A 13,983-nucleotide genomic window follows, 5' to 3' on the forward strand; every position below is an offset into this window, starting at 1 on the left:
TGTGGTAAGTGGTAAATCACCAAGAGTTGAGAAGAGTATCTAACATGTGAAGAAAAGTGAAACTTTAGTAAGCATGTAGTGCAAGTAAAGAAAATCTTGAATTTCTATACAGATACATAATGTGTGTACTATGAGTCAGGTCCAGTACAGTATTACATTTCTTCAGTCTTAATTTATCAGTACTGTATGCGTAAGAGCCTATTCTACAATATGATGAGGTACTGCCATCTATGAATCGCCAGTAACACTTTGTGCATTAAAAATAATGATAATACTGTAATTGATAAAGAATAAGCAATAATAATAATTATCTAATTATTTAAGCAAACTACCCTGTACGAGTATTTTAAAATTTACATTAGACAACCGAAATACTGTACTATTATTATTACAAAACTCAGCATATCACCAAGGTATAGTGGACTTGTTGGGGTGAAGAGTTAACAGGTCTGACACTAGTTGCTCTTATATTGGCGATAGTTAGAAGGCAATCCCATAAATTCTGAATAATTTGTGTGTATATTTACTTTTTCAACTATCATAATTATTGTTTAATGTTCACCTCGTGATAAGAAACTATTAATTATTTAGTAAAGATGGTGGAGGATAAAGAGTTACATGGTGGAACTTACATGCCAAGGAGCTGAGGTGGCCAATTACTATATGGAGAAGAATTGCAGATGTGTTTGGAATCGGTTCAGTGTATGTAGGTACCGAAACACCCTCTGTAGCATGGTGACCAAATTGTATTTATTTATTTGGTATGCAGGTGACCTGATAGAGAATTTAATATATTTGTGTCATATACAGTACAGTCTTAGCGAGTGTAAGTGTGGAGTAGTAGCAACTCTGAATACATATATGAAAATGGCATACTGTACTGTATTACATTCAAATTAAGATTAATGGTAGGTAGTGAGTTCAGACCATATTTAATTAACATTTTATAAACAAGTGCATTACTATAAATTGGAGGTTTCCTCTGAAAAAGCCCCCAGGTCTTACTCAGTGAAAACCATTAGATTATTCTTTCCAGACTGTTATTGGTATGCTTTTCAATTCTCATTTTATAATTATATTTAGCTTTTTGGGGGGTTTATGGTAGAATTTTTAAGAAAATTTGAAAGGGAATTTTTAATGTATTAAAGATTGCTAATTCATAAACAAAAGCTGCTCTTGTGAAAGTGGGTTTCATAGGCTTGGCTGCCAGCTAAAGACAGTGTGAATACACCACACTGTATACTAAGCCTTTAGTACTCAAGGAGGCAGCATGGCTGGTAATGCACTCGACTGCATTCACTTCCCCAAGTTATAAACTTAGGTACCCATTTACAGCTGGGTGAACTTGGAGTGGCCATGGAACAGGAGAAACGTGTTGTATCCACTCAACTGCCAAACTCCTTGTACAAAAATTTACTTAATTATCTGTACACGGTACTTTAAGAAATGTACGGCAAAATTTTTCGGGTTTACCTGTTACTTTATACAACCCAGTACTAGGTATCAGCAATATATTTTTCCCCAAACCACTAAACACCTGCATTTTGATCTTGTGTGCCTCCAGGTGATTATGCTTAAAAAGACCAGTTAGTAAATACAGTATTAATATGATTTGAGGGATGGAGAATTTATCCTACATCACTTCTTTCTCCTTGAATAAAATGTACTGTATACTTGTTCCATCCCGGTGATCATAGCAACTACCTGGATAAGGGCTTACTGATTAAGGCTTTTTATTTCTTGTATGTTGGAATAAACAATGAAAATATATTTATTTTTTTTAAGCTTAGTTTTTGTTACTCCTCTGTAGAAACATGATCTTCAAAAGTTTTAAATTACAGTACAGTAATTTATAACCACACTCTTTGGTCACATTGGCTATGTAGCATAACATTTCAACTTTTTTTTTCTCTCATTGATGTAAAATATGAAAAGTTATGACATGCACCACAATTTTCAGTTTTGTCTGCTAGTTACTGTACTGTATGTATATCTTTTACAAATTCTAGATGAAAAAAAATATTGTGATTTATCACATACTGTACTCAGTTTTAAATGAATCTACTGCATACAGTATATCATTTATGATTTAAGATGAATATTATGTAGCATTTTTCCCATCTATTTGTCCCAGACCCAATTTTAATCCTCCATAATTACCCCTCCAGTTTCCTAATCCGGGTGTAGAAATTACTGTCATTAGGTACAGATGACATAAGCACACAAAAAAGAGTAAGGGATTATGTACATGTGAAGTACTGTATGTTATAATTATACTGTACACTAAATGAAATGTACTGTATCTTAATATGCCTCAAGGTCCGGTTAAGAGGAGGAAGTTGTTCATGAAACAGTAAACAGTAGCAGAAGGGGATATATTGATAGCCTTTGTCATCTTGGTTCTCGTGCATCTGTGTTTTTTATGTACGTATTGTCAAGCCTTCCTTCACTCAACATGGGGTGGTCCACTTAAGAGCCAATATCATTGCATACCTTTGTATCATTAACATTATCATTTATTGAGTCTGTACTGTGAAAATCTTTAGTAAGAAAAATATTTGGTTCTTCAAAGTATTAAGAACAATTATGAAGTTTGTGCAATGTTCTCTTGAATTTTTCTATATTTCTATTCCATGTTGTTGGTCTTCGCCAAATATATATCATCTACAACTCCTCTGTCTCTTATTGACCTGTTTTTGACTTGAATAAATATGGATGATTTATCCTAAAATATCTTTTTTTTTTAGTCTATTGGGACATGTCAACTTAATTTAACCTAATCCAACACAACCTAACCAAACAAACAAAAAAATCATGGGCTTTGTGTACACTGGCATCCAGTAGAAAAAAAAGAAAACATAATTATATAACAGTATTTTCCAAGTTATGGATTGCAATGAACAGAGCCCCAAAATTTCTGCCATTGTGATATAGTGACTGTGGCTATCTATTATAAAGAATCAGTCTTGACATGAAGATCTGTACAGAAAGACTTAATGAAGCTCTGGAGCTCATTTAATATTCATAACTAACAGGTTCGATCAAACTGACTAAAATAAAGTACTGTAGGTAAAGAGTTGTTTCAGTGGAAAAATGACAGACGATCACAGCAGAATTAGACCGTATTTGTAAGAGCATAAACTTCATGTGTCCAGGGGTGTCTAAGCTTCATGTGGTCCAGGCTGCCTAAACTTCATGTGGTATAGGGTGTCTAAACTTCATGTGTCTCAGGTGTATAAACTTAACCCACGGATATTATGGAACTACTGTACTGTATTAGTCTTTGGGAGTAATTCAATCCATATTAGTTATATGCTTGTCCTATAGATGGCCGTGGATCACTGGTGTGTGGCAGCGGCTACCACAGGCGGCGCGGCGGTAGATGGCTCCCAGCTCGTGTCACTGTTGTGTTGTTTGTGGGGAAAACAAAAGAAATAATTGAGGGCTATGGTTACATTTCTTCCCAAAAGACTGGAGAAGGTAAGTTCATAGTAATGTTATTGATTCATGAGCAGTGACGGTTAAATTGTAGTTTAATTTATAATTTCAGCACCTAGTTTACAAGACATTCAGGTGACAGGTCTCTTATTTGTGACGACAGGTCTCTTATTTGTAACATACTGTACTTTGTGGTGAACTCATTGTTTAGAAACACACATTGAATACCTCCTCCTTTTTATATAGTTGTTTTAGTGTAGTTTTACCCCCTTTTCAAATGTGTAGTTGGAAATGTTTTCATGAATTTGCCCAAGAAAGTTTGTCCTAAAAGTCATGGGTGGTTTGAAAACGAATAATGACCTAAAACAGTATCCTGCTCGTCTTATATATTCTAATGCTACTCTGATGTTAACTAGTAATTATAAATATTGGAACGTTATCAGTATTAAATGCATTAAATAAAGAAGGAGCTCATAAAAACTACCGTAATGAGCAGTTAACATTGATAGAAGTAAGTGTACGATCGGCTCCAGCACTTATTATAGCTGCATAGTACTGTGGGCCCGTTTCAGCTGCTATAAATAAAAAAAAGTGAACAAATCGATAGAAATACGTGATTTTGACCATTTCTTCCTCCCTTTATTCCTGTTATTTTTTTGTTTACTCCCCAGCCGCTTGGAGGCGCCACTGGTCTGGGTGAGTGCGTATTGTGATCCCTCATCGACCTGGTCAGGGATTTCCGGTAAGTCCGGTATTCTCCTGTACCCCCTCTGGACTAATCCGACCGTCTCGTACGCTAAGACATGACGGATACAATAAATTACAGAAAACTTTATTCCAAAAATCTTTTATATTTGTTATCATTCTGCAGCAGATGAGTGTTAGTAAACAAAGGACATCCGTTCTTGGACAGCACAGTAACTCACTAAACTTATATATTAGTTCCAAAGTAAAAGAAAAATATATACGTAAAAGTAAATGATATTATGTCTTTTATTACCGATTGGTTACATATTCTTATATAATTATTATGCATTTGTAAGTCTGAAGGTAAATATATTTGTACTAGATGTAAACGAACATTAAGTAAATTTTATTTGTACACATTACGTTCAGCAACAGTAGTGATAGACTTGTTGTATTTTATCACCTGTATCAGAGTTCAAGCAGCTGTAAGTTGTAAAATTTGATAACAGTGGAGGATATGGTTAGCTGTTTGGTTATACTCAGTGGTTCATTTTTATTAAAATCAAACATAGTTCAGTGATGTAGTTCTAGACATTTACTGAAGTGTTGAAAGCATGCACATCATGGTCTAATTTCCGTTTCTTAGTGAATTCAGTCAAAAATTTGTCGTTCCCTAATCATATTAGATACAGGTACTGCTTACTGAGTGGTTATCTTTCAGGTGCCCAGTACAAATGTAAAAGATAATCTAATTATTAGATTTACTAAATTTTAAGCTTTAAGTTGGACTGTGGTTTGATCCCTTTAGGCATATTGGCTGACTGTAGAGGTAAAGTTCTTCAATCCCAACTCCACTATAAAACTGGGTAATCCTGGAACAGATGGCTAACAGCAGAATGCGTTGTTTAATTTTGGCAATATTTTGCACATATGTTCTTTGGGTGATAGTAATAAAAATGATAGACCATGCACAGAACCTAATAGAATCTGGCCTAACCAACCAAAGAAACCTACCTAACCTTACCTAACTTCCTAGCCAAGCCCCCTAAACCCCCGCTATATTAAACAGATGGTACTTTTTTTATATCGTACCAATAAAAGCAACTTTTTTGAAGCGTCATGGTATATATATATTTTTTTTTAGTGGACGTGAGAGTACGCTTGGATCGAGCGGGTCGATTGTAAACAAACAGACCAGAGGAATATTACGGTAAATATTTAATTTCTTCACATAAAAAGCATGTAGAGTCATTAACTCATCATCTTAGTGTCATATGATCAGTTTTTCACCATATTTTATCCCACAATATCCCTCATCCTTCATACCCTGCCCACTACAGGTGATTTATGATTTTAGATAAAGAAAAACTTAAAACAAAAAATAAAATAAAATAAAAAGTTGTAAAATTTTTATTACTTATTGTCATCCAAAGTACATGTGAAAAAAAAGGAACAAAATCAAACAACTCCTTCTGGTGTTAGCCGTCTGCCGGAGTATTAGCTAAAATTGGATTTCAGGATCAATCCTCCATTTATCAAGAGTATTTTAAGTAGAGTACTGTAATACAATTAATGCAAGTAAATCACTGTAGGTGCGCGTGATCTAGGTATATGCTTTTTCCTTGTGGTTATCAGCAAATACAATTAATATTTAAAGTGCCAGATTACTTGATTTTACACTTACATGTATTATTTCTTTCATTAATTTAGATTTTTCTGGAAGTTGGGTAGTATTTATTTTTACACACTGGATGCAGATATGGTAGCCATATTGACAGACTGTGTGCTTAATGGTACGGCAGAGAATCGCGCATGCTCAAAATGTGGTATGCAGTGCTTTTTTCCGCTTGGGTAGAGAGGTTATGTAAGTCAGAAAGCAGGCCAAATTAGTAACTATCATTGTAGAGTATAGTTTGCCCATGCATGCACTTAGGCTGCTATACCAAAAGACATTACCATTTCACATATGGCTGTCATACCTATATCTTGCGTGCTATTTTATCTATTTTTTTTTTTTTTTTTTTTACAGGAGAAACTACACTATGGAAGCTGAAACATCAAAGATCTACAATACTCTACCTGACGTTGTTGTTGAACGTTCATCTGCCTTAATTGACCTACCTATTGAGGAGCAGAGTGCTGGGTCGGCCAAACAGCAACTACGAGACTTCCTTGAGGCTCATGTTCCAAAAAATGACAGAGATGAAATCAATTCAGAGGTTAGTGCTAAAATCTTTAGTTTGCGTATGTACATCTCTGCTGTATCTTAATTTAATTAAGGGTATAGATGTTCCTGTACTGAACTGTAGTGCTTGGATGAAAAATCTTTATATCAAACAGTTTTTAGATACAGGCTGGATACCATAGGATAGGGTCTTGTTCTCAAGCTACTGTAATTGCTTTTTGATAATCCTTGCTAACCCACGCAGGTGTGGAAATGTCCATAAAATGTTAATGATGATGAATGAATGTTGATTTCCAATGGGAAAAAATAGGCATGTGTTCCTGAGGTCTAGGAATGTTTGTATACAATACGTACTCGCTTAAACATGTCCTTTAGTTGATTATTAATCTGGTAATCTTCAGTTAACATCACTGAACTTACTGTATTAATAAGCAGTAAGTTAGCAGAATTACACGGGTGACTGCTCATTCTTTGATGGTTGTCACCACAAAGATTTTTACCAAGTAAAATGTCCATACACTCCTCCGGTTATGAATTGGTTCCATTCCTGGAGGCTATCCATAAACTAAATTATCCGTAAACCGGAAGTGACCCTTCCATAGGTAATCATTGAACACACGTAGTTTACATCAGGCCAAATCACCACTGTTCTTCTACAGTGAGGTCCTATTTTTGAACTCTTGTTTCCAACCATATTGTCAACCCTACAAGTTTTATTTAGTACACCACATTATTAAGGTGTTTTTGCATTAACATATCCCTCAATATTATCAAGGTAAGATAGCACAGACACATTATGAAAGTCATTAACCACCATATTCTCATCTTTCTCCTTGATGGGACAATTTGAGGGGTTTGGACTCTAATGGCATGCACTTTGATGATCCTTACCCTGGGGTCAAAGCTTGTTTCATAAACCACAGATCAACTGGACAACAGGTTTTTTATAAAAAAAATTATAGATTTGAATGGACAGTTTATATACCTGCCTCATGATTGCATGCTCTGTTTGGGGATGCTCTAGTGGATTATCTCTTGCGGGTTGCTTGTCTCTTCCTCTTAGGCACAAAATGGGGATCCTCTTTTCATAATAATGTATTACCCAGTACTTTATGTTGAGTTTTTCCATCCAGTAGTTCCTCCACACATTCAGATTCACATTTTTACGATGTAGTATTTTCATACTGCAACAGAAATTTGCTAACCTTTCAACAACTTTTCTTTTTTTCCTAGACATCATCCGGTGATACAGTTCCCCTTAAGATTAGAAAATATTGAGTACAATTTTGCTGTATACTATGATGACCATGGTTCTCAATTTGTAAACTTTATTTTGTTAACAATATATGGCAATACTTGTATTATGTGTTGCTACTTTACTTAGATTCAGTTTCAGTATAATGAAATATTGTGTATTTTAGGTAAGAAAAGGGTTTTTGCTGACTGACAAGAAAGCAAGAATACGACCACACAAATCCCTCAGGAAACGAAACAAGAAAAATGCACCGCACCAAGGGAAAAAGCGCTTGACAGGTCGCGAAAGGCGAGAGTTGGGACTGCACAAAGTTGACAGGTGCAACAAGACTTTTGAAATGTTTTTACCCATAAATGACCTGTGGAAGAAATATGCAGTGGACCTTCTCGGCATTAATTATTTCATTGTAAATGGCTGGAAAGGTGGTGATAGGGATACAAAAACAGAAGCAGTGCAAAACAGAATTAGAAAGATTGATTATTTTGGCTGTTTTATGCGAGTCACCAAATCACGGTGTTCAGAATATATTGGAACACAAGGAATTGTTATAAAGGAGACAAAGAATACTTTTATGCTGATTTGCCCTGACGATAAAGTGAAAATTATCCCTAAATTGCATAGTGAATTTAGTTTTGTTGTAGGTATGGTTGGTTTTTCTATCCTTGGTAATCACTTGCATCAAAGATCAGTTGAAAGAGCAAAGCACAATTTCAAGAAACTCCGTCTGTGGTTGTAACAAATATAATAATTTTGTTCATTCTGTTTTCCAATTAAACTTTTAAGATTATGCCAGTTGATATTATTATCCTGGTGATATTTGAATATTGGTCTCCATTTTGTCAAACATACTCCATGCACAAACACACCCACACCCCCACTGGTTAATTTGTGATGAAATATTTTGGAATGACAAAAATATTTTAGAAATGTTCCAAAAATTTACAAGACCTACTGCAGTAAGCACCACAATTCCTTGTTGCAAGAGAGAAGTTCATGAAATGGGGTTGAGTATAGGCCATTTATGTTGTCACTGGTATTAAAAAAAAATAGATATTTTTTTTATCATTCATCCAAAAGAATGTTAGTGATGAAATGATAAAAATTCAAGTACTGTATATAGTAAGATAGAATGCATAGCCATGGCTCGCAAATTTTCTTCAAAATATTTCTGGCCTTCCTTGGAATGTTTGAGGTCAAAAGAATGTCTTGATGAATCTAAATTGCTGTGGATGACACATTTTCAATCTTTAAGTCCACTCAGCACATTCCACAGTTCTTACACTATTTTAATTCCAAACACAACAATTCACTTCAGAGTATGCATAGATCTTAAACTTTTATTTCTAGACATGATGCCCAGAATAAAGTAACAAGGTAAGTAGAGGCCCCAATTAAGTACTGCAATGAAGAGTATTGATTGGTGTCTGAAATGTTATTCAAGTAAAAGTACCAAGAAGACAAGTTACTTTAAAGCAACTTAATTTTTCAACAAATTCGTTTGAACTCTGTAATGATGTAACTTAATTTGTTACCATCAACGTACAGTATAGCGAGTTTCTGTTAAAGTGTATTACAGTACATACTGTACTGTAATACATTAAAACATCAACATATGACTGGCTGATGCTGAAACGAGCAATGAAAGAAAAATATGCATTAATATATTTTATTTTAATTTCATCCAAATTAAACTAAATTAAGATTACCGTATGTGCTCATTTTTACTGAAAGGGTATAACTCAGAATAATTACTTGCATAGTATATATGCAGCAGGCAATCCTAATCTAAACGAAAATAGTTCTGGGCATACAAAGAAAAAAACCGATTTCATGGAAAGATGATCAACATCAGTCACACACATGATTAAACGTCTAAAATCGTCAATGCAGCTGGATGTGGCAGTTAACCTGTTAACAAGCACTACAAACTTATAAATTAATGTAGAACTTCACTGAAAAATAACTCAGAAACACCAAGGTAGTTTGTCTATGAACCTAATGAGCCTGTAGGGGTATCGAGATATTAATGTTGTCTAGCACTCAGGATGGAAGGAAACTCTAATGTGGTTTTCTTGTATAATATATAAGTTATATGAAGACAGTCTGGTGCTGGAGATGCCGTGTGGTGGGGAGCTGCTCAGTAGAAGACGTTCGGTGAGTAGCGTGTTGAAGGAGGTAGATGTGCAGGAGCTTCGTTAGAGAAGATGTTGCCTGTTGCTGGCCTCCTGGTTGAATAAATGTTAACAGCTAGGAGCTTGCTAGAGGAGGTGTTGCTTGTTCAGGAAAATGGGCAGAATCAATCTCAATGGAGAGACAGAGCTTATATACCAGCAGCAGCCGCTATGAGTCATGTTGGGAAAACCCGAGAAGTCGCCGGTGAATAGTTTCGTTGCTAAGATACGGTAACATCTGGGGACAGCTCTCGCTTGGTTGCTAGGCAACGGCACGTTGGAATGTGATAGCAGGTGGTGGGTGCTACGCAGTTTGTAGGGGAGACGTCCACTACAAGCCCTTCAATGACACAATGAATAAGCTACGAAAAGGACTCCTTAATGAGCTCTTATATTTTGCCATTGTATCTCTTACTAGAGGACAGATTCCCAACACTAGATCAGGTGACAGACAAGTTTGGAGTAATGCTAAACTTCATGAAACACGGGAAATACCAACTGAGGGTATCTATAAAAAAAGTTAGCTCTGGTGGTACAGTACAGTATTGATTTTTCATAAGAACGTGACAATATAAATTGTCTTTCATAAATGAAAAACAGCTAAAAGAAGCTTTTCGAAATTGAAGCTCGCCATAATTATCATCAACTTACTATGAGCTGGGATAGCAAATGTTATGTGATGACACAATTGATAAATTTGCTTCAAAGAAATGGAAACGACTTGTTTCAAAGGTATGCTTTGGTTACCTCACAACTGTGTATTGATATGTTGGTTATCACACAAGTGAAGATGTGAAAGACTTAGAAGCTCTTGCAGGAGACAGGAAATTGCTTAGGTTGGTTTCCCTTGGTTTATTCATGAAGAGGGATCTGTAAGAAAATGTTTAAAGCATCGATTTATCATTCATATTCTTGAGATTTCTTTTACATCTAGGGGAACCAAGTCACAGTTTGTTTCTATCAGGACTAATATATAATTTATTCTATCCAAACAGTTGTTGGCCAGTTAACGAGTGTTGTCGATGGTCACGTGTGTTTTGTTTACATTGACACAAACACCCAGTGGCGGTGGAGCAGTTAAAAGTGAAGCGTTAGGTAAAAATGAAGTGCCAGACGTATGACTCATTCAGACATCGGCGGACAGCGGTCGGTTGGCGTTGCTCCGCAGTCAGCCTCAGTTGAAGTCAGTTCTGCTTAGATGATGGATATGCATTTATGATACTTTCAACTGCTACAGCGGCAGTGGTCACTGGTCAGAGGCAGCACGAATCTTGGATTAAAGTGACGTTGTTAAACTTCAAGTTGTCGGCGACTTACACCAGTGGACAAAATGTGTGATCCAGGTTGTGTTCACCAGTGTGAAAAAAGAGTTATACTGTGTTATTTCACAAGTTCCACAAACTCTAGAAAATACTATTTCAAATCAGTGAAAATTCTTGGTGTCCTCCGACGTGTTAACTTGGCACCATGCTTTCATGTTACATTTAATCTGTGAATATTAGTGGAAGCTCCACGGTGGATGGGTCATAAAGAATGAAACTAAGTTTATTTTTCCTTTTCACTGGAGCGTAGCTCTAAGGGACGTCGCTGGAATTTGAAACTACTGCCGTAATTAGGATTACAGTGAACTTGTGCCATCAGTTTTTTTTATCCCGTCTCCGTTTTAGCAAAAAATACAAAGACAACTTAACAGGTGAGACTTTCTTGTCATATTTTCACTTGTTGAGTACTGCCGTTTATCTAATTGTATGTGAGATTAAATGTGTGAAATGTAGGGAATAATGATACTAGGTTATGACGCCATCGCCTTCATGTCACTTATAATGTGGGACTGGAAATAAACAACTTGGTTAAAAATTCGTCTCTTACTTTATTTTTAATTGAGTCCGGTATGCCATACCTTGTGTGCAAAATAGAGTCTTTGTAAGTAACAGCCCAAGAGGCCGATTTAGTCATAAAAAATGTGTACATTGGGCACAGCTTTTACACTTAATACAACCTTAGGCAACAATCATTAGGCTAAGTTAGGGTTAATTTGATTTCGTTAGGTTTTGTTGATTTATGTTTATTGTCGTGAATTGCATTTTGTATACAAGATGTGCGTAAGATGTTCGTCCCCCGCCACACTGAACTAAGGTACCACCCATAGTGACGTATCACACTCCTCACTATAGTAACCCTTAGTGACTGTTAGTTTTGATGGTAATTAGGTCTGTCAGTAATTTAGGAAAAATTGTCTTGGGTATAAAAACAAAAAAACTGTAGCGGAGGTTTTCAAGAACTAATCATTCTACTTCATCTTGAACTCATTATATGGAGGAAAAACATTTTGCAAGTTTCATTGTCTCGAAAATAATTTCACTTAACCTAACCTAACGAATCCCTGCTTCATTATATCGAAGAAAAATTATCATTTGTGATATTTTCACTGAAAAAAGAGCGAATATATGGCATAAAATTCATTCTGATAATTTTATTCTTATGTTAAAATACATTAGTTTTGTCATATATTTTCAGAGAGAATCATTTCATTCCCTTACAAAGAATAACATACATTCGTACTGCACATGATATATTCTTGTTGTTACATCGACTTGAGGGGCAAGCGTTGATCTATGACCCCCCCCCCCTCCCTTGTGGTAAAATGTTTAGTGAAGGTCTTCAACTCGGCTGACAACTGACACACTTTGACACACTAACGTATATATAGGTTCGAAGCTTACCTTCCATTGGGGATAACACACGAGAAGACGAGTAGTACGGATGAGGAAGCTGTCTAGAGCTACAGTTTAGTGTGGGTATTATGTCTTCTAAGGCACATGCTGCTTTGACTGCTGTAACCCGTGAGGCTGTATTTGCAAACTGTATTTCCCGAGGCTTGTGCTGTGTTGACTAACTGTAGCTCCTACAATATATTCCGTGTGCTTGTAACTTGTCCTGGACACACCATGCTCCTGGGGCACTGGTCTTGAAGGCATCTCGCAGGTAACGCACTTCATTATGATAGTATTCTCAGGCTACCATAATAGTTGGCGAGAGATAACGAATCATGATCACTCCTTGAAGGGTCTCGGGGCTCAGCTTAGGAGGCTTAACTCTACCAACTGAGGCAGCCAGTTTGATTTTTGTCGGTGGAGAGTGAGAATGCTGCTATTGTCTGCTTTGCTCCTTAATATAGGCGGTAAACCTACACCTCATGCTCATGTATAATGTACCTGATAAAGATGGCATAGATCCAGGCATGCGTTTTTTTTTTACCGTTCTTCAACATTTACGGTACTCGTCATCCTGATTATGTTCTCGCACGTAGATGTTTCAGTAAAAAAAAAATGCATTGGTACAAAAGTGATGACCTCTTTATTTCCGTTAATTCCCACATTTTCAAGCACTCAATAAAAGCCGTCCTGCGGATTTGACTTACGATAACCTGCGCCCATCTTTACTTGTGGTTCTGTTGCTTTAATACTATCGAAAGACTTTTTACCGTGTAGTTTGGTGAGCATTAATAGTGTCACCACCAAATCATCATCAATTTATTTTAGATTCATTATTCCTCTGTCTACGTCCCAAACTTCCAGAAGGTTATTAGAATTACGATTATTGTTACTTTTGAGACGGTGATGATAGTTTAATGACTTTTTTCTGTAACACTGCAGACCTTTTATTTTTATATACAACACCATAAATTGTTGCAATAAAAACGAAATAAATTTCGTATTTTGTATGGAAGTTGCAAAATATATTGAAAACATTTAACGCAACATACATTTTTGTTGGGAATAGTTTTTGTTTTATTTGTTATAACTAGCTTGATACCTAAATAGCAATATTTGCTGTTTAATACGTCGTTTTCTATCACAACTAAATTATACCAGATTATGTTAAGTTAAGTTAGTAGTGACCCTAGCCATTTGTAGTTTGTAATAATCCAGTTTAGTTATAGTTTGTATCAAAGATTCTACGTTCAGTGTAGTTATATAGTATCTTGGTACTGCGTGTATATATATATATATATATATATATATATATATATATATATATATATATATATATATATATATATATATATATATATATATATATATATATATATATATATATATATATATATATATAATAAACCTCCGTTTATTCAAGAAATATACTTGGGTAATGGCAGCAAGGAAGTCGGGTTAAGGCCGCAGACGACCATGCTGGCATTTATTGGCTTCTGCAACACTTGTGGGAGGCTCACTGCTGCACCCCAC

The 13,983-nt window shown here is 35.7% G+C and overlaps 1 protein-coding gene across 1 annotated transcript; it reads left to right on the plus strand.

Annotated features, from left to right (window-relative positions):
• Positions 1 to 3,453: 3,453 nt before the first annotated feature.
• LOC121867715 (ribonuclease P protein subunit p29-like) lies at positions 3,454 to 8,352 on the plus strand. Its single transcript, XM_042367758.1, has 4 exons — positions 3,454 to 3,480; positions 5,270 to 5,335; positions 6,155 to 6,344; positions 7,732 to 8,352. Exons 3-4 carry the CDS (start codon positions 6,168 to 6,170, stop codon positions 8,299 to 8,301), a joined length of 747 nt encoding a protein of 248 aa, XP_042223692.1. The 5' UTR covers positions 3,454 to 3,480; positions 5,270 to 5,335; positions 6,155 to 6,167; the 3' UTR covers positions 8,302 to 8,352.
• Positions 8,353 to 13,983: the final 5,631 nt, after the last annotated feature.

Source organism: Homarus americanus, unplaced genomic scaffold (assembly GCF_018991925.1).
Source record: "Homarus americanus isolate GMGI-L3 unplaced genomic scaffold, GMGI_Hamer_2.0 scaffold32583, whole genome shotgun sequence".
In the NCBI taxonomy this organism is placed as follows: Eukaryota; Metazoa; Arthropoda; class Malacostraca; order Decapoda; family Nephropidae; genus Homarus; species Homarus americanus.